At 37.3% G+C, this 25,445-nt stretch overlaps 1 protein-coding gene across 3 annotated transcripts in view; it reads left to right on the top strand.

The window, feature by feature from the left end:
• Vg (transcription factor vestigial) overlaps positions 1–15,507 on the top strand; it is a 43,388-nt gene extending 27,881 nt beyond the window's left edge. The window contains exons 2-7 of one of the 3 annotated variants that reach the window (XR_014426434.1): positions 1,987–2,200; positions 2,294–2,449; positions 5,249–5,366; positions 6,668–6,892; positions 10,093–10,221; positions 14,493–14,580. Coding sequence is in view for 2 of the 3 variants with exons in the window: in XM_083049978.1 (XP_082906104.1) it covers positions 1,987–2,200; positions 2,294–2,449; positions 5,249–5,366; positions 6,668–6,892; positions 14,493–14,631 (852 nt within the window). In the remaining variant the exon portion in view is untranslated. Of the gene's footprint in view, positions 1–1,986; positions 2,201–2,293; positions 2,450–5,248; positions 5,367–6,667; positions 6,893–10,092; positions 10,222–14,492 lie in introns of all 3 variants that reach the window. The other 2 variants (XM_083049978.1, XM_083049979.1) reach the window with 2 other exon arrangements.
• The last annotated feature ends 9,938 nt before the right edge of the window (positions 15,508–25,445 follow it).

Genomic DNA, 25,445 nt, shown 5'->3' with positions numbered 1-25,445 from the left:
TGTGCATCAGGACGGTGATGTACTGCACCATGAAGCGCGTCGAGTCCGAGTTTATTGGAATAGATAACGATAGCATCTCTTTCTCTCTTGGTGGCATAGCCGTTCGTCTTTTTCCTCTTCCTCATCGCTTCCTTCTCGCATCGTCCCTCATACCCTTCCGCCGACCGACGCATACATCAGCGTCAGCTTATTTCCGTGCACCGCTGATGCATGCACGTAATTGGCGGGGTGGCGAACGAAACGCTCGGCTCGTCCTCGCCGCCGACGAGAGGGCAGGAAAAGCACGATTTTGCAGTGATTTGTTAGACATCGATACGCATTCTTGCTCCAGCACCATCGGGGAACTAATTAAAAAACATATCTACGCGATAAAATCAGTACGGACTGTCAGAACGATAATGTAAATTTATTTACCCATCAATCGAGATTAATTTATGACAGACGAGAAGTGTTGTAGTTTATTTAATTTTTCAAGTCTAGTCCATCAGTTATATAATTTCCGATAATAAACAATTAACATTTACCTCAAATTTTAAAATTAAACTTTTGCAAAGCAAGATAGGTTTGGCTACCTCTCATGTTTTAAAAGTCGAGCATCTCTTGTACGTGTATGCCATCATCTAATCTTGAGGAATAATGTTCACTTGAAGAATGCGCGGCCGAAAGGGTTGAATCGGTAGGCCGCTGCAGTGTCGAATTGTGAGGATGCCGACAACGTGGGCCACCGTTCTCGTCGTTGACATTCTCTTTATAGCGCACGAGAAAACGCATGGCCTCGATGTAACGCGGAAAATCCTGGCTATCGCCATTAAAACGCACCGGTATTTACACGCTCGTATTTCTCTTCTCGTGCCATCATCGCGATCACTGCGTCACGCGAGCAATGCGATCGTCGACCACATTTCTTGGTTCGCACGATTTGCCGTTCGAGAATTTCGTTGATCGACTGCGACAAGACGTTGACATTGTATAAGATACAGAATGATCGAGGAAGTCGTGCGACGAAAGTTTAAAATATCGTGCAAGTAGACGTGCATATAGAAATTATTATATCATTGCTATCGTCGAAAAGTTTGATCCATGTTCTCATAGCCATAAAGATTTAAAATTTGAAAAATGTTTGAAATTAAAATAAAAAATTAAGTTTAAAATAAAAAATTTAATTTAAATTTAATTTAATTTAAAAAATTGTTTAAAGTACCTGGTTTATTTTAAAGTAACCTATAGGTTCCCAAATTCCAGAAATCGGAATTTATAGCAGATTTTTCAGCGCGTTTTTCTTCGCTCTTTAATATGCCATCTGTATAATCAATTTGTCGCAACGATCGTGTAAACTGTATCAATCGACTAATTAAAGTTATTATTAACGATTGGTCAAATGTTAAGCGGCTAACTGGTTAAGCAAATTTATCATTAATCCAATAACTGATAAATAGCACGATTGCGCGTTACATATCATAAGCAAATGTGATTCTTTTTTATGACAAATCTTTCATATTTATTTATTTATTCCATTGTATTTTACTAAAAAGATATCCGACAAATTTTGCTATTTTATGATTTGAAATTAAAAAGAATTCAGTATAGCAGATAGAATTTTACAACTGCAACTACTTTGGAAATTGAGAAACAAAGAAAAAGAAAGTATAAAAATCTAATAATAAGATATAAAAAGATAAATATATATATATATATATATATATATATATCATATTTAATAATACTTCTAATTTAAAAGCCAAAATTTACGTGATATTTTTTGCCCTATTTTTTAGCTGCAAGATATAGTTAAAAAATTATTAATTAATTCTCGTGTGTTTACAACGATCGGAATCTTACTACATAATAAGACCTACAACAATAAGATCTAATAATTCTCGCATATAAAATCAAGAAAGTTTTGCGGTGTTGTGAAAAAAGAATAAGATTTCAAGGATTGATAAGGTTGCATGCGAAATTAATATCATGAATCGCGTTTCGTTGCAGCTGAATGTTCATCAAAGGTCATTGGAAGCAGCTGGTATCGAGCTCTGCGGAACCGGCGGAAGTGTCCCTCAAGGTCAGCCGAGTAGCGCGGGTTCCGTAGGGTCCGCACCGAGTCCCGCATCCCCAAGGCCAACGCCGCAACCGCGACCACCCCTCGCAACCACCACCTCGCAACCCTCGCGAACACTGGACGATGACAGATCGACAGACGGAGGTAAGGTGGACGATTAATTGTCTCAATTTGAAGCGACGTACGATTTCGTCAATTTTTTATATCTACGTATTTTCGTACATCTCACTTGCGCAGGTGTAGGTGCTGGTACCACTGAAGACTCCGACGACGGCGAGAGCAGGGCGCAATACGTTAATGCGAACTGCGTCGTGTTCACGCATTATCGAGGCGACGCGGCGTCGGAAGTCGAGGAACACTTTCAGAGAGCCCTCGCTCACGACAAGTTAAAGGGTGAGTAAATCAAATCTGGATAAAATTATCTAGCTCTGTATTGAAGCGAAGGGAGCTTATTTAAAAAAATACGTATATTTTATGTATATTTATATTATAAAACTTACAAGTATATATGGCTACCTTGGGAGCTCTAAAATAATTAAAGTTCGCAACGTTTATCGGGGTCTATCTTTTCGATCTCGATGAAGTCGAGCAACACCGAGACACGTTTCTGAAGCGGGTAATAAAGTATGCCATTAGTCGGCGACAAGGCTAACAAGCCTCGTGACAATTGTAACTCGCCTGTCGTACTCGCGCCAAGCTTAAAACGCGGGCAGGGCAGGGCAGGGTAACAGTGGGGAGAAAAGAGCAGAGGGAGCATCTCCCGACCGCAAGAGAGGATGGGAGGCAGAAGATGGGATAAGAGGGAGGGTTGTCAGCACGCGAGTGGGTTTGGCAAGCGATCGGCAAGCTCGTCTATATCGGTGTCGTTTAAGGCCGCATTTATCCCGGACTACGAGGTGCCGAGGATCAGTTCAGTAGCCTGCTTAGAATTCAAGACAACACGACCTAATTGTTACGCCTCACCACTCTCTCCCCTTCCTCTCCTTCCGCCCTTTGTCCTCTCTTATGCTCTCTCTCTCTCTCTAACTTCCCGCGACCGTCCTCGTACGAAAGGTAAATTAAGAGCTTCTGCGTTAGGAAAAGAGGGATGGTGGAGGAGGGCTGAGGAAAGACATTGTGAGAGAAAAGGAGAAGGGATAGAGGGGCGACATCGCGGGAGACAGTTTTAGCCGCGGAATGCCGGGTAACGTACGTACAAGGACTGAAGCAGCTTTAAGCTTAATACGCGCGTACTGCCAAAACAAAGAGGGAAAGAGGAGGAGGTTGACTGGCTGGATGGAGAAAGGTTTACTCTTGGAATTAAAAAGGAATTCGAATAATTGGCTTGTGAAAAAATACGGTGGGTTCCAATTTGAAGTAAATGAAAACTGTTTTATTGAAAGATAGTTATTTTGGGGATTGGGTACGAACGAGAGAAAAATAGCTAGTAGTTACGTGCTCTCTGTGAGAGAATATTTTACTATTAATTTCGCTATTTAAGACTGCGATTGCAAGGGCGATATCGTGATTCGCAAGTCGTCGATTAAAACGTCGGCATTTTCTAAACTTCTAAAGAACACACGGGTACTTATTGGCGAACCAGGCATCGACAACCCTTTCTACCCGTTCCTCCCCCCATTCTCCTTTACGTAGAACGATATCCTTTCTCTCTTTCGATCGTGCCGCGCATCGGCAAAGAATAAAGCCGGCCGCAGACGGTCGACACTCTGTTTCTTTAATTGCGTTAATAAATAAAGGACAGTCGGCGAACCGAGACCAAGGTAGATACTAGTTGGGAAAGAGGAGAGAGGGGTCGCAATCGGTCCCACGAGGCTATATTCCCGTCTCTCCGTGGATTGAAGTATCATAGTCGTGGTGACAATATGATGACGACATGGAATTTTTAAATTGTCATATAATTACTCTTTAAAAGTAAATTAAATGTATGTTAATTTAATTGCGATTAATTCTTGAAATATTTCTCTGTATTCAATTTTGTTAAATATTTCTCTGTGACTTTAATTTTCTAAAAATCTTTCTAATTAATTCTCAGAAAAAAGTTTGATAACATTTGTGATTGTCGATCGAATATATATGATCTATTTTATATCACATTTGCAATTAATCATACTCTTTATGCGATTAATTAATACAATTACGACAATAATATTTTTCACAATCGATTGATGAAGCTTTATTAAAATATCCCCGGTCGTTCCCACGGATTTTAGAGGATCTCGCTAAACGGCAAGCAGAATCCCACGGGATCGGATCGGCGGAAGGCAGAAGGGTACCGCTCGGTTGTTTTACAAGCGGCCACTCTGAAGCCAGAAGCTTGTCGTGTATCCTCCCGCAATCCTCTCGCGCGGTCCTCGCTCACGTTGGATTCTTCTTTTCTTTATATTTTTTCTTTTTTTTTTTTTACCCATCCCCCCGGCCAATCGAAACGCGCGCCCGAAGGTTGTGGGCCAACGCGAGGTCGACCGCACGGTCCACGATTTATACCCTCCAATTCCCTCCCCGCGCGCGCGATTTCATCTCCGGCTAAGTCACTTCGATTATCTGCTACGAGAGGCATACCGGCTGCTAATTTACTCCGTCCTTACAAACTACGATGATTTAGCCGGCCAGCGGCGTTATTTATTTCCGCTACTTAGAACGAGCGGGGTTTCTCTGGTGGAAGCGCGACTGCTTGAGAACCCGTTTTCCGGGAGAAGATCGTCCTCTCTCTCCCCGGGGAAAAGAAACACGACGAGTTATCGGTAGAATTCATCACTCAAGGATCATCGGTTTGTTACCGGTATTTATGACGCTGCCTGCTCCCTCCTCCCAGACATCGTTTCCCTTAATAATATACGATCGACTTCTAAAAAACAAAAAAAAAAACAAAAAATAAATGGCGCGATATATTTGTACAGCTGCGAATAACACGTTCCTCAATCAGATTCCGATGGTGAAGTGTCAAAGGGTTCGGGAAGAATTAAAATTACCGAAATAATCGATAAGAGATCTCCCAATTATTTCGGATATTTTCTGAAGACGAAGAATGTCCACCTGGACAATAAAAAGAATTTTCTCTCTTTTTTTTCTTTTTCTTTTTCTCTCACTCACTCTCTTTCTTTCTTCTTGAAGATATTTTTCGTAAGCACGCGTTTTCTCGCACAGTCCATTAAAAGCGCACGTCGCTGAAACTGTTTTCTTTTTTTATTGCAGAAAATATCTCTCCCATGTCCATGAGGAATTTCCCCCCTTCCTTTTGGAATAGTCAGCATCCCGGTGATGTCTACGAGTACCCGACGGATCCATGGCATTACCCGCAGTACCACCACAGGTCAGTGTTACCGATCATTGTGTCGCTTTTCTTTATTTTCTCTCTCGTTCTTTCTTTATGTCTCTACATCTTTTCTTCGTTTTGCATAAATAGTATAATTTTTTTCCCGCCCCTTAATAAGCATTCTTTACAATCTTGCTTGAATATCGGCGCCGTGTTTCGTGACGTTTCATTGATTCTTAAATGCGCGCATCGAGCAATCGCTGTGTGATTCCAGCATTTAATCACAAGACGTAAAACCGGGATCACATGCTGGAGATTTTTCTATTGAGCTCGCCATTAAATGGATGGCTACGCAGCTCGGACATTAATTAGTGAGATAAATGATATATATTTTCTAAGTACGATGTTCAGTCGGATTAACCGTTTGACTCATTATTTTTTTTGCTTTTTTCATAATTGCAAATTGCTCCGTTTCTTTATGGCTTAAATTTTCATTCTACATTCACGGAACATGACAATGTTTAATGTAATCTTTGCATTGATATACTCAAGTTCAACGACTGCATTTAGTATATGTGATCTACATATGAAGATTTCATTAAGAAGTATAAATGTTCATGGGGGTAAAAATATTTTTAAAATACGATACAATACGAAAAGAAAGTTACACGTGGGAAAAAGGAGCGGTGAGGGAAAAATTGAATGAAAGGAAAAAAAATAAGTCGCCAATATCTTCCGTCCTCTTCCTACGGCGACGGTGACAGACTCGTAATTTATACGAGTGGTTGTGGTCGGATCAGTGTTAAAGATCTCGGCGTTACCTGCTCCCGACGGTTTTCAGTATTTTTCACATGCTCGTGCTCTTTCTTTTCGCTTTTAACTCGCGTCGCTATCCTTCTTCTTCGTCGCATCTCTTTTTCCCTCTTTTTCTCTACCTTTTATTTTACCTCTTTAGAGCGTCTCTCATCCAAAATGTTCCATTAACTTTTTTTATTTCGCACTTTTTTATATTTATACATATACAACTTTACACCCATCTTAAAGTAAGATTTAATCGGTTTACTGATGGCGTATATATTAATTCGCCTCATTGATATTTAAATACCAATCATGCTGTAATTAAGGCAACCATATTGGCACGTTGAAGTATGCGATACTATTTTTATATCAGTTTAATGCAACGCATCTCCAACTCGTACGCCAAAACACGTCATGTCGGTGGTTAATTTTAATTATCTCTGACCTGAAAATTTGTATGTGCTCCATTTTTATATACTCACATCGTCATCCACGGTTCCCATTTCGCGAACTCAGAGATCGCGAATTTTTCCGCATTTTTTTTTTCTTTTTTCTTTTAGAGCTGTGCACGAGTACCACCATCACAATATGGCGGCGAGTTACGGAGGCCTTTTGCTCGGTGGTGCACGCGGCCTCGGCCACCACACATCTCACCACGCGGCGCATCACGCGCACGCTGCAGCATCCTACAAGGAGTGGACGTCGACGACGCCGTCGCAGTCCCTCGTCGACGCTTCCTCGGCGCCGCCCTATCCTCACGGCCACTACACACCCCTCTCCGGTAAGTAAGTAGACTTTTGGTTTCACCAAACGGCGAATGGATTCCGAGAACAACCCTTCGTTCTAAGAGCATGTCTATTTACGATTCGTTCTAAAAGTAATTGTCTATTTAAATAAATGGCAGTCTCTTTCGTCGTCGGAGAAACTGATCGCGAAATCGTCGCGTTTGCTTTTATCACAGCGAAGGACAGAATATTCGAAAAGCTTCTCGTTTAATTAAAATAAAGATTCGAATTTTTAATTTTACCGTAAAATAAAAAGATAAAAGCGTTTTGTCGAGCAAGCCATTAAACTTAATCAATTAATTCTTGACGCAAATGTGATCTTAATCGAACTAAACAAAACATTAGACAATATTGTTCATAATTTTTTAGTATCACGATTTAAAACCCGTAAAGCCATGAAATAATTAATTAAATTATTTGAGAAAAATTTTCAAATATTTTTGAAAGATACGTGATTGCTGATTTATTCTCGATTTATCATAAATCCTCATTATTTCATCCGATATACTCGCGACTACGAATCGTCGGCATATCGACGGTGCATCAAAGCATCCTACCATGTCCTGACTGTGTCGAACGACAGCAGGACGAGCTTTACTCGGCCAACGGAATGGCAGGTAGAGCAAGAAAGATCGGTCGGTCCTTTAGATGCTCGCAATTAATAAGAGCTTAATGGGAGCCGCGATCCATACGGCGTCCTCCTTCGGCTCGATGTTCACCCACCGAAATCGTCCGTAGGACAAAAAGCCGCGGACGAGTCTGCAAAACATCTCGCTCCTGTCGCCGCCAGGATCCCGCCGCTCGCATCCTCGTTCCTTGAACGCGCCGCTCCTCTGTCGGTGAATTATGCGAGGTAGAAAAATAGCGTTAAATTATGCGGCATAGAAAAATGGCATTTCTCTTCATCGCTGATCTAATTTTTTGCGAGGAAAAATTGCCAACATATTCCTAGCCGAAACAAATCTAATATATTATTAAAATATTTCTTCTCTTCGTATAGTTATGTATGCGAAATGTTCCGAAAAGAACAGATTGATAATATTATAATTCCTATATAACTGGGGAAGAAATATTTATTATTTATATATTTGATTTTTTTTTGTTATTACATCGAATCGCATTAAATAATTTATTCCTCGGTAAAAGTGACATAATCGACTTTTATTTCCAAACATGAGATGCAGATGCAGTAAACCGTGAAAAACCACGCCCATGATTATGGAGACCACTTTTCTCAATATATTCCTTTCTCTCATCTTGATGCAGTCTTACAATAGTTCGCATATAGTCTTCGGAATTTTCTGTGGAAACATCGATATGTTGTAATTTTCGTTATTTTTATTTTTATGACTTTATTCCTACGTTTAGTTATCTCTTTTCTCTTCGACCTTGTGCTTCCAATCAGGATTCTCGTATCTTTTGTTTACTACTTTAATTAATTTTCAGATTCTCTCTCTATACAGTCTCTCTGCGCATTCCTTCATACATAATTTCCTTGAATTATGGATTTCTCAAATTCTTGATTCAATTTTATATTGCTTGGATTTTTATTGTACAATGAAATCTGCAAGTATTTTCTAGTTTTGCAAAAATTTTTACTTAGATCCTTTGAATCCCATATAACTTCAACGCGGCTGCCAAGATCCAAGACTATCTGAATTTCTCCTTAGACGAAAGGCATGGCTGCCAAGCACGGAAACAGTGACATCCATCCCGAGTAGGGAGAGGAGGTCTAGTATCGATTTTGTACCCTCACTTTGCTATACGCCGAGACCAAGCATCGCGCCGCAAAATGAATCCCAACCCTCTACCATCCCTCTTACTGTACCCTCTCATTCGAGCGATGGAAAATCTAATGGGATAAAACTAAAAGTCATAAGTATAATGCTTTGTATGTTTAAGAAAGAAATATATACATAAACGAAAGGAATTTAGAAGAAAAGCAGCAGAAGTATTTTATATAAGGAATAATCTTACTATCTAAAAATTTAAGTCTTTAAATTAAATTTTTTTTGTAACGCAATTAAATACAAGTTATAAGTAAACTCTTGAATTATTGATTTTTTTTAAATTAACAAATTTAAAAAATATGTATATAATATGAATTTTGTAAAGAAAAGCATTCATTATCAATTTGCAAAAACAAACTCTGGTTCACAACTGTTAACAACAGAAATTAGCGTCTCCTCGAAGGATCGAGGGTCTCGAAAGATAATAGAGGGTGAAACTAAGGCCGAGTTGAAACCACGGGGGTGAGTTGCAAGTGCGCGCAAAGTCGTCAAAATGCCTTTAAATTTAAGTGCTACCATTACGGAGCTCCGCTCGATTCAAACCGATTAGGTTCGCTGCCCGCACTATGGCTGCCGGGCTCGGTAATTATATAATTGCGCGAAATTAACTCGAATCGCATAAATCGGCTGCCGTTTACGCGGCGATTAAGAGAAATAAATCGCAATTACCGGATGACATGTCCGCGTCTTAACATGGCGAGATGTCCGTCATGTTGCTTTTATTTCGCGACCTGCCGCTGCTGTTTCGCCTCGTGAGAGAAGCCGTCACGTTAGCTTCAATATTGGAGAACGGTTCGATATTGTCGAGTGGTGGAGTGAATTACTCGAATCGTTAGAGAACGATTCAAGTTCAATTTTGAAAATTGTGCTAAAATAACTCACGATATATATCGATTTATTTCAAGGTTTTAAAATTCAAACTTTATTGTTAATAATTTTCTTTCTCAATAAAGTTAATCATATTTAAGCTATTATTCAACATATCATCGCTCTAATTTAAATGATTAATTTTAACAATGATAACCTTTGTATTAAATCTAAAAGAATTTGAAGGAATTCAGACATTGCACTTCTTTATAGAATTTAGAATGCAGTTGGAGAACATGAAGAAATAACATGCTAAAACAACTGTGTGTTAAAACACCTTCTATGACGTTGCCATTAATTTACTTTCAGAGAGTAGATTGACAAATTCGATATGACGCGGAGAATTATTTGTTCTGTCACGTGTACACAACTTTGATTTACAGTTTGATTTTAAATAAATTATAGTCCAACTTATCTAAAAGATTAATTGCATTTGATATAAAAAAATGTTTAATGTGCTATAAAACTGATTAATTTCAAAATATACGATGAAGAATGAATTATTATGCAATACAGGCACAAGTACGATTCTAATCTGTGTAGTCTGGTTTTAGATAAACAAGCTCAACATTCTTACTGTTCTGATAAATGAACTGTGTTCGGAATGCAGCGAACCAAGGGCAGGATCTAAAGATGCTGTGCTTTAAACCATTTAGCAACTAAGATTCTAAGGTATGCAAGTTCAAAGAATGTTATGGATTTAGCATTTATTAAATCAGGAACCATATAATCTGGACTCAAAAAAGCGGTCTTCTATCAAGCTAGGAATATTGATTAATCTAAATAATTTTAATCAAAAAAGAAAATAACAAAATAAAAAATGAGGATTTTTAATGCAAAATATAAGAAATCTAGGATCGCGCGGAGAAAAATTAAAAAATTTAGGATCTCCCTTTCTACGTGAAAATTCAGAATTCATTTAATCTAGAATCCAGAAAAAAAATTTAAGGCCCAAATTAGGAGTCAAGAATAATAAGTATCTTTTCGCGTCTAGCATGACATTCTTCGTAGAACATCTCGCGCGACGTAATCCGTCGGGGTGTTCCGATCATTCGTACGCTTTCTGGCACGCGCCTCGAAAATGGCGTCGTACAATGACGTCACGTAATTCACCGTTGCATGAGAAGAAGGGAAAAGAGAGACCAAACTCAGGCCAGAGTCGGGGATGACCATCCTCGATTGGTCAGCCTGCGAACGGAGGGAGTGGTCGAGAGTTGCTGGTTCTATCGATCTCTCAAACTCGACTCTGCTTTGCTACGAACGAAGCGAACCAGACAGGTCGCCGCATTGGCGAACGCGAGAAATTCATGGTGTCCCTTTCCTTTTTAATCCATTCCTTTTGATCCCTTTTAATTCCCTGATCTAGGATTTTAAAAGTATCGACACTGTTGCATTTTGTTCTTCATCTAGGTTTCTAGATTTTTATAGAGAGATGATTATTCTATGAATTCTCCAGTTTCTCCAAATATTAGCTTCGCGCTTTGAAATAAAAAGAATGTTAAATTTTTATTATTTTTTAATTAAAAACCTTGAAATCTCCAGGAGGACTTATCGATTTTTTTGGATCGTTCTTGTTCTTTGAATTCTTTGCGTCTCCCGTTACACTGAATATAAGACGATCACTTTTCTCACCGCGTGAAGAACGCGCTCGACGTACAGAAACAAGGGCATCGAAATTAAATTAAATCGAACACCCTCGCTCTGCAAAAAGTGAGGAGTCGACCCTTGCTATCCCTTCACCGGCGGGAGATGCGCGCACACAGGGCGAGTATTGTGATGACCCTTATCAATGGGGGCGGAAGGGTCAGACCCCTCGCCGTCTCTGGAATCCAATATACTTGAATTCGTTGTAAGCTCGGTCGACCGGCACCCCTCGCGAACTCGTATGCATCGATGAGCGACTATTAATTACAAATTAAACTTCCCAAATCTCTTCGGGATCACCGACGTGTGTCGGATGCAATATTGTCGAATATAATCGTCTTCTTCCAAATCGTTCTTATAAATAGAAACGAAAACCCGTGCTTATAAAAGCAAAACATATATTTAACAGTCCTTGAGTACAAAATAAATATCACATTTTTCTTATTTTGGCAGATAGGAGAAAATATTATATATGAACAGAGATTTGTGAAACTCTTAAAAGCGATCTTGATTGATTATTTGTTTAAAATCCTTAAGATCGTATTTAAGGATCTTAATTCTTAAATACAATCATCGTCTGAAGCACCATCAATTAAACAGGCAGTTTTTTAAATTTTTACATAAACTTTTTTGCATGTACAATTGATTTTCTACTTGCTAAGCATGATTAAAATTGATGGTCACGATTCATCATTAAATTCATCTCGAAATTAGACAGTTCTCATGTGGCTCTCTTGCCGCAAACATCGGAGAGGGTGACTCCAGGATAATATGGCAAACGTCGAGCAATATTGTTCGGGTTATTCGACACACCATTTACCAAACCACCCCTTGCATCGCCATTTTCCCTCTGTATCGGGCTTCGCATGTGCGTCGGCGAAAACACATATACGCGGTTCGCATAAATCGTCCTAGTCGGTGACACTTATGGCGCATTATGCTCGGCATTTGCGATATCGCAGGACGTATTGAATTAGGACATTCTCCCATGAGGATTACACGCTGGCCTTTCCGCTCAGGATTTTCGTGAAGGATTAACGACGTCATAGGGATTACCACACTGATGACCACACTGGATTATCGCGATTTTCAAGGGATGAGATTCCTTTATTAATAGAATCAAGGAGGATTTATGATTTTGAATGAAATTTGATTCCTACTCAAGAAATCTCGTAGTATTAATTTAATTATTCGTAATTTAATAATTATAATCGACGCATTTCTCCTATCTCTACTCCTTTTATCACGCATTTTATTAATAACTGATTTATATAAATTATATTTTATATTTTAATATTGTGTAACAAGATGATAAATATTAATGGTATATATAACGTTACTCTTAATTTTATTTATTAATTGACTTTTGTATAAACTTTAAGGTAACATTTTGCGAAGAAATCGCATACCGCGTTTTTTTTTATCATATTCTTAAGAAACGTATAGAACAAGATGTTTCCATTTGAAACCTCAAACGCACACACAAATCGGCGGAATACAAAGTTACGGACAGACGCACCTTTATGAATGTTCCAACATTCAATATCGTGATATCAAAGAGCAGCGCAAGATCCTGCGCGAAGGAATTCTCTTTAGTCCTACCGACAAAGAAGTGAGTACAAACTCCAAGGAAACCGGCGAAACGAAACGTTTTGTCGGAAATTGCCAAGAATTTCTTCTCTCTATCTTACTAAAAATTTAATCTTAGAAAATAACATTTTAGATAAATTAACGGTGCGAAAAACGCCACAACAATTTATAATTTACATAGAGAAATCATGTATACATATTTTGTCATGTATATATACACATAATTTAATGATATCAAAAGTCACACAATATATATGTATATGTATATCGCATTTAATTTGTGCAGTATAATTATACCTGCATAAAAGAAAAACTATTATGATCTGACTCATTACATTCTTGAAACTATATTTTTTACAATATAAATTTAAAAAGATTAGAATTTCGAAATTATAAGTCCTCGGTTCTTTCAAATAATAGTTAACTTAATTCTACTATAATTCCATTTTATTACTTAATTTGTCACTATATATTTTTATAATAGAGAATCGATTTTGACCGCGATAATTTTAAAAGTATATTTTTCCTTCCACCAATGCCTTATTCTCGATCATTTTCTAGCTCAGTGACTCTCGATCAAATAATACTTCGCGTTCCATGCGACGATTACTCATACGATCGTGTCTTTTGTACTCGCATCCGTGCATGTAGGTTCGCACGCCAATACCATAGGCGACACACCATAGGTCGCATGCTGACTTTGAAGCAGGTAGATACGGGTCCACGTGCCGACACGTGTGTATCGATGGATACAAACTCAATCTCCCGTATCACGTGCTGGAAATTCATGATGTCGAAACATCGATATGTTGCACGATAATCGAAGATAAAGCTTGGTCGATCCGATCAAGAAATATTAAAAAAGAAATTGAAAAAATATCTGCATAGCTTTAATATCTTTGATCTCATGACATTTTTGTATTATACATATTTATTTTGAGAAAAGATATTTTATCTTTAACATTCTTTTAAATAATTATTTAATTTTTTCTTTTAAAATATAATTATTTTTTCTTATGAATTATGAATCTGTTCTCTCAATTCTAAGCAAAGATAAAAATACAGTGTTCCGCATTTATATCGTGAAACTGTTCAACAATTATACAGCATCCTCTATTCGAACTATATAAGGATGCTGTATCGGCGATGATGATCTGTCAGTTCAATCTTCGGTATATCAAGATAAGAGATAAATTCGGTCGCAAGAGACGTGAGATCTTAACTGACCGGTCTCGTGACATCGGGCCTCATCTATCTATCCGTTCGTTCGTCCATCCGTTTGTTCGTCCGTGTTGCTCAGCGGGTGCCATCACCAGTTCTGCACCTTCGCATCCGTCATAACGTTGTCTCTCCTTTTATTACTGCCGATAAATAATTTCATGCAACGACAAGAGACGCCTTTCAAATCAGAAAGCAGCTTCAAACAGCTGATTGCTTGTATAACGTTTAGCAATCTCTCACTGGAATGCCGAAAGTCTTTATATGAGATCTTTTATTTCGTATAATGTTGCTCTCGAACAATTACAGAATATTTTAGCAGCTGATTTAAAATCTTAAGAAAAGAAATATTTTGTTTTTTTGTAAGTATATAATAAAATTTCAATTTCAATTATTATACTTATTATTTACTTTATGAAAAGCTCAGAAATATTAAGAGGTTAAATAAAAATTGTATATTTAATGACATTTCTCTTCTTTCCATGTTGCAGGACTCGAGTCTCAAGTTCAGGATTCCAAGGACCTTTACTGGTTCTAGGATCGAGCGTTGGAAATCGGCAGAAGGCATGCGGTTTCCTTAAATTCAGAGGACGACTGAACGATTGTGTTTCGATTAATGAGAAAATTTAATGACGTGATTAGATCGTATAAAAATACAAACGTAAAAAGAACAAGGACATTGTTGAGCAAAAACAACGCTTAAGCGTTCGTCGTTGTCGCTTGTTCATCGTTGTACATAATGTTACCTACGTCTTTTAAGGATCTACTATTAGCGTAAAGAGGATAGTATTAGACGAATTATTTGCGCGCACTATTACCTTTATAGTGACTGCTGTCTGAAATTAAAGGAAGGTTGGCCATGATGAGAATGTGACTGACAATGAGAAGCTGATACAATAGTGTAGCGCGATCTAGACCGTCAGGGCACACCTAAATTTCCCAAATAATTATATAATAATGTCTTCGATTTATGCTACAAAACATTACATTTGAATTTTTTACTTCAGACGCGATGACTAAATGAGAGCAGCATTCGACAATTTATATTTATTCAAAACAAGGTAAGAATTTAAAAACTATAAGAGAAAGAGACAGGGGGAGAGAAAAATTCTTCTCAAATTTAAATCGAGACATTACACACAAGATTAGAGCAAATAATTATTTGGCAAATTTAGCTGCCGATTTAAGTGAAGTATTTATTGACCAATGATCTTGCCATATATATAAATATATTATTATTAATTATTATTATTATTATTATTATTAATGTATCATGAACAATGGGCGCTGCAGATATAAAATCTTCTCGAGAGAGTTAGCAAATTAAAATAGTTATTATCCGACGAGTCAACTATTATTCTTTGCACCCTAATTGCACCCTACGTACATCTTATCTCTTCATCTTTCAAATCTTTCACACCCGCTGTTTCACCGTTTAGTATCTGTCCGGTATAATCACTACCGTATTACTTACATTAAGCACATCGTATCCATCTCATGTTATCGCCTGCCTAATTGTTAAATAAATAATTCACATATCACATTATTTGCTTCTTTTTCACTTACCGTCGATACCATTTTTTCAAAATAACGAAAATTTTTCGAACTTTTTTCGATCTTCAGATTTTTGTCTTTAATTTTCTTAGATTCTTTAATGCGGTAAATTAATATCGCATTAATAAGAGTACATTTATCATTCTCTGGTGGAGAAATGTGCTTTAAGGTTCAATAATTTATTTTTTATTTTATACATTTCTTATGTTTCTTTCATTGATTATAATCATCTAGTTCCTAAAAGCAATTTTCCGTCGAGGGAAATAGGATTCATTTCATGTTTCTCGCGGTTCGTTACGCTCACCCTGGTTAATTACACATCCTTAAATTTAGTGATGCTCCAGGCACGGAAAGTTAATCGAGCACGTAATAAGAACAGGAAGTTTAATTTGTTCTCTGTCCAATGGGTTTCTGTCTCGTCGCTTGAAAAATGCAGGTAAGCGAATTATTGCAAATTGTAACATCAAGTATACTATTAAAACTTTGGCGCTAAAACTGTAATTTTTCTCATTTATACTACATTTCCTACGAAGAAATGATTTTCGATTAACAAAGGAAATACACTAAGAGGCATTTTGTCTGTTCGAGATTCTAGGAGAAAATTCAATGTTCTACATGCAGCTTAATAACTCAAGGGTATTAATTTAAGCCCGTAACACGTGGGCTTGCGCATTTGTTTTCCCGACGTAGGCGGAAGTAACGCTAACGAGATGAGAAAACGAGCAATTAACTTCGTCACTTCGGACGAGGAGGAAACGCGCAGATGATCGACGCGCGCGTTATCACGTGTAAAGCATATGCTGTTCTTAGTCCGTGTCTACTTCAAGATAAATTGTGTGTATGTATGTCTAAAGCCTTTAATAAATTATCACTACTATCTCGAGTTTCTATCGGGCATTATTGAATTTAGCGATATTCATAAATCAAAAGAAAGCTTGACAAGAAATCAGTCTTAATTTCATTTGACAGAAAATACGCTCTTGTTTTTTAACATGTATTATAAAATACAAGAATTGAGTCTGTTTTTGAGATGTAAGAAAATACGCGCAATTTTTTTTTTAGTTTTAATTTTCTTTAATTTAAATTTAAATTTTTGTTTAATTTTCTAATTTAAGAAGGTACCACAAATCAATAATTTCAAAACTTCATAATTTTAACATTGTTTTGCGACATATTAAATATTGTATCTTGAAAGTTTCCAGTGCACAAATATAGTTATATAATAGTACTTTACAAAGAATAATTCGAATATTTTTTATTGTCATATGTAGCAATGATGTCAGCTTATGCGTTATAAATGTTCTGTAAAGGATCGCATTTTGTCCGGCAATTTAATATCGTCGACCTTAGTCGGGACATCGCCCCGGCAGCATACATAAATCAGTCTGTTCCGTTTCTTCTACCATTTCGTATGATCCCCGTGTTTTCTTACGCAATCGTGCATATGCCGCGGCTAGACGCGGAAAAACTACCGACAGGAAACCACGTGAGACCCACGTGAAGAACGGCGAAATGCCGAACTTCCTGGTTTCCACATTGCTGTTTTAGATATATTACTAGAATAATTTTATTTTCTCTCTTTGTGTGAGATGATAAAGTTATACATTTAAATTATATCGACTTATATAAAATAATAACATTTTTATAAAAATAGGTAAAGATATAGACATTGTACATACAAAATAATTTAATTTTCTATCGATGATAATATACATATATTATCTTATTTTTAATTCTTTTATTTTACTTGTTAGATTAATGAAATGGAATCAAAATTGACTTAATAAAAATCTACATCGTTAAACAGTATGTTTAACTTATCATGATTAATAATAGTCCTATTATTTTTCTGTGACACTTAAATTCCGAGACATAATTTTCAAAATACATTTAAGTTTTGCTAAACGTGAGATAACTTTGTGTTTATCGAAGAAATCTTTTGTAATGTGTCAGTTTTGTCGAGTTTGTTTTGCTTTAGTGGTAATTAAGCGTTTTATAATGACGACGGACGTTGCCCCGTTGTTGCCTCGTAATCTCCGATCGGGTTCTAATTTCAATAAACGGTAGCCGCCACTAAATCTAACATATAATAAAATAAATCCTCGCGTATATGGCAACAACTAACAAAGAAAGGTCCCAGCCTCGATTCTCGGATAAGAAAAAAACGACCGATATACAAGGTGTCCATTCTCTTCACATAATTGGATTAAATTTTCTATTAGCAGAAATTTAATGAAAGAATTAATTATGAATAATTAAATTATATATTTAACGCTAATTGCAATATAACTTAAATTAGTATAAATAAATTTTAACGTTTAAATTCTTCAAAGAGTTTAGTAAATGAATGGGAAAGAATAATAGTAGAAACACCGTGTATATACGGAAGACGAGAAGGCTGAAGCAAGATGGAGAGAGGAAGGGAGAATAGAAGCGAGATTTATTGCCAGACTCTAGAATATATCATGCTGTTGTAATTACCGAACTGGCTTTTGTTTGGTCGATAGTTTATTCACTGTTCCTATTATGCCCGCGATAGGATCGCATATGCAAATTTAAACGCAGTTGAATTTCTTCTATGACACCAAAAATTAATTAGTTAAAAATTGAAATCAAAAGAAATCAGAATATCAAAATGAATAATAACTTTCTATGTCCATCAATTTTTTTATTTTTAAAAAATTTAACTTCTATATATCAAAGAAACTACAATTGGAAAAAATGTCACGCACACATAGTATAAAGATTAAATTTGTTAAATTTTTGTAAAATTTTGTTTTGGTAGACAAACAATTTAGAAGCATCAAAACAGGTGCGCGGTAAATAATCAAATACTCTCTCACCCCTCAAACTTCGCGGTAATTAAATACCAAATACATGTGAGCTCCCCTCTTTATTGTAACTTACCGGGACAATATAAGGGGGTCGAATCGTTGATATTGCACTAGCGCAATAAATGGCTCGACCGTGAATATGAATATTAATTTTTCTTTGAATTTGTCGACCATTTGTCAAAGTCCAAATTTATCATCTGTATCAAGCAATTTTGATAGAATTAAAAAAGCTGCATGTTTCCAATCTTTCGATCAATTAATTTAATTATAGAAATAGTTTTCTATGATATAATTTTTTGCTCTCTTTTATATACATCTCTTTCGTTTGATGTTATATTACTAAATTTTTTAAACAAATATTTCTAACTGACGTGCATCGAATAACAAGAGTTTGCACATGTCTAGATTAAAGATGAAGAAATAGAAAAAAAATATCTGAAAGCTTCTCTTCTCTCTATAGATTTACTTAAATTCCTATTTTACCCAAAATTACCATCGGCCTCGATGTACCTTCGTCTTCACCCTGGACCCCACGTGATATCAGCGTCTTCTCCCACGAGGTAGATTTATGATCGAGGAAATATAGGATCTCTCTCCTCTCTCCCTTCTTTACCTCGTCCCTTTCCTCCTGCCACCAGCACGCTGTCCACGGTAGGAATCCCCTATTACATAAACGAGCCGCATGTTCTCTCGTACATAGAACAGGAACATTCGGCTATCTCTCGTGGCTGACATAGGCGTAGATAAACGTATAGATATAATCGGCCATCGGCCACGCTGACAGAAGTCTCCCTCCTCGCGCAAGAGGCTACCTGCCGCGCAGGATGTCTCCTCAAGTATAGATCGTAGACCGCGGTAGATCTTCGTATAGTCGGCCCGGATCATCGGGGAATTAGGGAGCATGATTCGAGCATTCCATGGCGTCGCGATTTTCCAACTGAGGAATGCAACTGGTCAACTACGATCGGTAGGACATCTTTTTCAAGGACGGAAGTCCGGAAGCCACTGGTAAAATATCCGTTAAGTTCATTATACATCACGATAGAATTGTCTTGCAATTTTTACGAAAGTGTACACATCTTATAGAGTACAATGACAATTAAACTAGAAATGTAGAATAGAAGTAATATTTTCTCTAATGAAATTTACGTATAATCAACAAATATTTATAATAAATCATTTATCCATAATGTATGGCCTCATGAAATTCGTAATTATCACACAGAAAAGATTTACTTATAACTTTTCATTTTATTAATATTATTTAATATCTGTCAATATATCTGTCGTTTAAAAGTCGTTTTTATAATTAATTGTTTGATGTATTTATATTAATATATGAATATTATATTTTACATATTATGTATATAAAATTATATTTGTTATTGTTTACTGCGTCATTGAGACGTCGATGAGATGAGAAGTAAGAGGTGTCTATCTGAGTCAAGGGGTTTGTCCTTCCTCTTTCTCTCGTCGTCGTGCGCCAAGGAACCGACAAGCAGCTGCGGAATGTCTTCATTAAAATACTCGGGCTCATCATTTATGCAGAGCAAAAACGCAACGAGGTGAGCGTCTTGCGAACGGATCCGACGTCAACGAGATTCGCACTATATTCGCGGACGTCCTTCGATTCCATCTTACAATTAGATTGTTCTAACGATACAGAGACTTTCGTTCTTGTTTATCAAACAATGTAGAATATAGTACATTTTTAAAGATTTGCTTAAATTCTTAAGACCTTTTATCATTTTATTTTCTCTTATCAAAAATTGAATTAAATTATTCTATTCTTTCTGCAACTTTATAATTATTATAACATTAAATTAAAATTTTCACGCTTTGTAATTAATGATATTTTAAATGTTAAAAGTTAAGGAAACAAATTAATTAATTTATACATTAATTTTCTATATATCAGAGAAACAAGAGTACAAAAAGTTCGAGGATAAACGTATGAGTGCTGCCTTTATTTGTCTAACTAAAAAAGAGAATCCTAAAGCAGCGGAATGATTTATCTCATCGTGATTGTTCCCGAAGCGCATTGGTATAACAATAGTTACGCGGGTGCACCGTCAGGCGCACGTGGGTTCCCTTTAAAAGTCCTACTATGGGCAAGCATCTCGATCCCTACTCGTTTTTCCAGTCACGTCTCATTTGGCGTATTCAGCGTGTCGTTAGGGTTCGCCGTCCATTAGAACGCTCTCGCGAGAAGGCAGGTGCACAGTGATTCGCGAAAAATCACCCAAAACCAACTGCATTATCAATTAAATCGAAGGTCCGATCAAGAGTCGCTTTATCCTAATAAATCGCTAATTTTTTTCGCGAAAATCTCTTAATGTTATAAAATTAATAAAAAATTATATGTTTTATTCAAATTCTCATATTTAAAAAAAATGATTTCCGAATTAATCAGAAAATCATATACGCTCTCGTAAGCTCGATGCGAAACTCAGCATTGAGTTATGATCCAAGGATCAAATCGATCCGACCGTGATGCGACGTCGTACAGTCGCGCGTTCGACAAAGGCCGAAAAAATGTCTAGGAATGCCGGCGAGCATTTTTCGGCGGTGTCACCTCAGAGAGGGAGAGACCAGGGGGTTCTCCCACCCTTCTGTCTCCCCCTCACGCCCCCCCATGCGTGCTCGTTTTGTCTCCCTTCGTGCTCTCTTCGTTGCCCGACTTGTCTAGGTAGACCCTCGTTATCTACCTGCAGCACGGGCCCAGGGGGGCCTCGAGCAGGGCCCCCGTCGTCGAGGGCCCGTAAGGCATCTCGTGTTCCCACGGGCTCGGGCCCCTCTGACGTACGATGTCCCGAATGTGCGGCTACAAGGCGTCCTTTTCTATTCGATATCGTTGATTTTTTTCTCCTCTCTGTCGATCCTCTCACGCATTTCACTGGTTCCGTTCTCGTCTCTTTTCTACCCCTTTCGATATCTTTTTATCTTGGAACTCGCGAGGAAACCGGTAGCCCGAGGTAGTCGTCGTCGGCGATCTTTGAGCGACTTCCGGATCTTTCGAGAGGCTTTATTTTTATCTTTACGATTATGCGAAGAAGATTAACGTAGAAATAGAAACGTGACAAGCCAATCAGTATAAGCATTGTATAATAACGTTACAGTTTGTTGAACTCTAGTTGGGACCTTTAATTATTATGTTAATAAAATCAGATAATGTGTTTTCTTTTTTCAAAAATATCGGAGTAAAATGAAACAAAGATCCACAAGAAATGTATGTAATTTATTTGGCCATATATCTATTAATGCACCGAGCAAGTCGACAAACACAGTCACAGTACTCGTTTAACAAATGTATCGGAAGTGTACATAAGTCATTGCGTGGATACAAACGCAAGTTTCCGTTGCCCAACTGTCTGATATGCATACAATGTCACGATTGCCGTATGTCCGTCCCTCCGCGAAATTTCGGTATAATGGATAAGTTTGCGTTGACATTGATTTGCGTGCTTTGATAGACCGATAATTGGCCAATATATAATATTGAATATAAAAAATAAGATATATATTTCATACAACATGTTTATTGAAATGTGTTTCAATATACATATACTAATTTTTAAAATTTTTACAATTTTATTGATATATAAATATTCTTGGATTTTGCAGCTTTATGATTTCTTGGATTATCCAAGGCAGATCATCGTTTAATTATAATTAGATAAGTACGGGTTCAAATTCGTGGCTTGCGCGGCTTCCTCCCTGATTTTTTATCCGATTCCACCATCTGGCCTGCGCCATCAATATCATGGCAGCAATAATTATTATAACAAAAGCCCAAGATTTCTGCAATATTAATAGAAAAGATATTCTTTAAATTATATATTTTATTCATATTTATAATACATCTTTTTATCTCATTAATATTAAAATTTGAAAGAGAAAGATTGCAATATCTTCAAATATATCAATATCCTATACTTTCCAAAATCAATTCACAAATTTAGACATTTATTTTATTGTAGAATGTTAGATTAAAAAAATTTTATAAGTTTTTTTTTATCTTATAATTTGTCAAAATAATTCTCTCGAAAATTTTGAGACTTTTTTTTAGATATTTCAACATTATTATTTTATGTTCCAAATACTATTTAAATATAAAGTTTTTTTTAAATTTATGATTTGAAAAGAAAAGCACAGTGCACAAAATCTATGTATAAAATATAAAAAATTAATGTAATATATATCGTGACACTCATTGTCAGAAATTTGACACAAAGGCTTGCACAGTTTTTTCTCTCTTCCGAAATAATTATTCGACACAATCAAAATCAACACTATATAATTATCGGACTGATGATTAATCGGATTAATGATGAATGAGCACTTACGTTGAACATGATTACTACGATTTTCTTTTCAAACAATCTTGTTCAGTTCGCGATTTTATTAATGCTGACATTGCTTTGGATTTCGACGAACGTATTTATACTGATGCCAACAGCTGTGCAAATAAACGCGATCAATAAATAATCAACAAAGTTGATTATATCTTTTCTTTTCAATTTGCAATCAACGGAATTTACGCAGTATCTCTTTTCAAATAAAATTTAACAAATTTTTTATATAAGACCCAGAATTTTTGTAAGATACAGAATGATCAGAAAGATAAGAAGGAAAGAAAAATCTTGAAAATTATTGCAACACGCTTCTTCGCAGACTAAATTAATTAAAAAAAAAAAATCCCAGGAACCACAGTGATGTCAATTCGAAGTCAAACGGCGATCCTATCGACGTTAATCGGTAACTGATCTCATGCAAATCTGCAGTAGCACCTTGAAGATACAGAAAGAAAGCAAGAGGAAAAAGAGGAGCTTAAGAGAGCCCTTCTTTCTCGGTCCTCGAGAGTCCTCGCGCCCGAGATAAAATCTTCGCTTGTCTTCGCGCTGGACCACGATCTCAAACACAATCGCGTTTATCTCTTCACACAGGACGACGAATCGCCGGTCGGAATCGCAATTAGTTACGTCTTTCTATTCCGCGTTAATCGATGTGCGCATTAATGTTAATAAATTATATTAGAATTGATAAGAAAGTGCATGTTTAACATTCATAAACATTTACTTCTCTCTTCGTTCCTATGCATATATTGCAAGACAGAGGAATATTTGTCATCGGACCATAACTGGAATATGGACCGTATTTGCGATGTGTGGAACGAGCATCATAGGATAAACCACTAAGAAGGGAGACAGAGGAGGTGAGCCTCGTTTCAATGTTCATCTCTCGCGAATCCCAGACCGCGCGTTGGTCCAGGAGGCGGTCGTGTGTTGTACGTCGCCTGGTACGTACGTATCTGAAATACTCTTCGTCCTCGGCACAGCGAACAGGAAATCGTCGTTAGGCCCGGCGGAATTCAACGAGTGACACCACAAGTCACCGGAATTTGAGCGTCGCATAGCGTAGGTACCGCGCGAGTCGCGAGCCTCTTTCCGTGTTGGATTCTGATGAATCCGTACTTCTCATGGACTCTTAGATACGCGAATCTGCCAATTGATGCGAGGCGGCTTGAAATAAGAGATCACTGATTTTTCGGATTTTTTCTTAATTATTTAACCTGAAGTGATGCTGCAAATCCGATAAGATTTTTTTAAAGATTTAAAGAATCCGGACATCGACACTGTCATTGACATTTCTCATTTTGAAATATGTAGATGTAATTATTTTAGATATTTATATTAGATACGAAAAAAAGAAGAAATATTTCGCATGTACGTTTGCATATAGATTTTTCGAATCACATAGAACATTCAGTGTATGTACATCTGAATTTGTACAAATTTTTAATGAATTTTGTTAACTCTTAGATATTTTTGAGACCCGTTTTTAAATATTTGAATAATTTAATTCTTTTTTTTTTGCTGCTTGTGGATTGTTTAAGTACTTCGGCCTTCTTTCGCATTCCTGCGTTCCCGAGTTAGCGACCTCGTCTTGCCTGAAAGCGAGGGTATTCCCGACAAATCCTTCCTCTTATTTTTATCCCGCAATGAACTTCCGAGTGGCGGACGAAACGCGGCGCTTTTCGATTGTCGATTTAACCCCCCGCTCCATCACGAAACCGCCGACCCGTCCGTCCGTCCCCGCACAACCCCCGGTGTGGCACCCTGCTTTCCCCATCAATTATTATCGTCCTTGTCGTCCTCGCAGGGCCGACGTCGACTCGGTGTAGGCGCCCTACGATTGGGTGCCGGGACGCCCGGCATCGCCATGGCAACCGACCCTCTTCGACGAGGGCTGCGCAGGGGGATGGGAGAGCGAATAACTCGCGAAAACACGTAAATTAAACGCACTATGGGGGTTGATGGGGCGGAATGGGGCCGAGTGGGTGTCTCAGACTGTGAAACATAGCCGTCATAAGCGGATATTAAAGCGTCCTTTCCTTGGGGCAGGGTCCTTCCGCAGCCCTGAATCGGCTCGTAAACGCCAAATAAAAATTTTCATCCCCTTCCAGGAATCTTTCCGTTCCGCCCTCCCCTCTGGGATGGTGTTTCTCCTTCTCTTCCTATCGTGATAATGAGATGAATCTCCATGAGGTGAATATCTCTGAGCATTTGTTCTTTTTTCGTTTAAACTTCTTATATTATTTCTCGTAAAAGTTAATATAATAAAAGAATCGTGAATCTTTAGAGAAGCAAAAGACTTTAGATTCGACATCAAGTGCTGCTTTCGAGAATAGATAGAGTTTCTTTTGTGCAAGATAAATATACATATTACAGTTGCTGAAATATAGATAAAGAGAACTCGCCTGTATCTTTGCTCTTCTTATCTTAACTTATCGTTTTCTGTAGTGACAAGGTCACGCTATGCAAACGTATCTCGCTTGAATACTCGCGAAAAGAATAAACATTTAGAAAATAATTAGCTCTCTTGACGTAAATTATTTTGCGCAGAAGAATCAAAAGATATGCGTAGATGTGTATGTATAATCAACTGATTACTCGATCAACTGATCGAGTATGACGCATTCGGTACTCGTCGCCGAATGAACAGGTGTCCTTCGCCATTTGTACGCATAGATTACCGTCACTCGTCGTCTCGGTG

This window comes from Prenolepis imparis, unplaced genomic scaffold (genome assembly GCF_030444845.1).
Source record: "Prenolepis imparis isolate NDT839.2.m4 unplaced genomic scaffold, iyPreImpa1.0 SCAF_11, whole genome shotgun sequence".
Lineage (NCBI taxonomy): Eukaryota > Metazoa > Arthropoda > Insecta > Hymenoptera > Formicidae > Prenolepis > Prenolepis imparis.
Note: the sequence above shows the minus strand (reverse complement) of the source record. Positions and strands in the feature narration are given on the sequence as shown.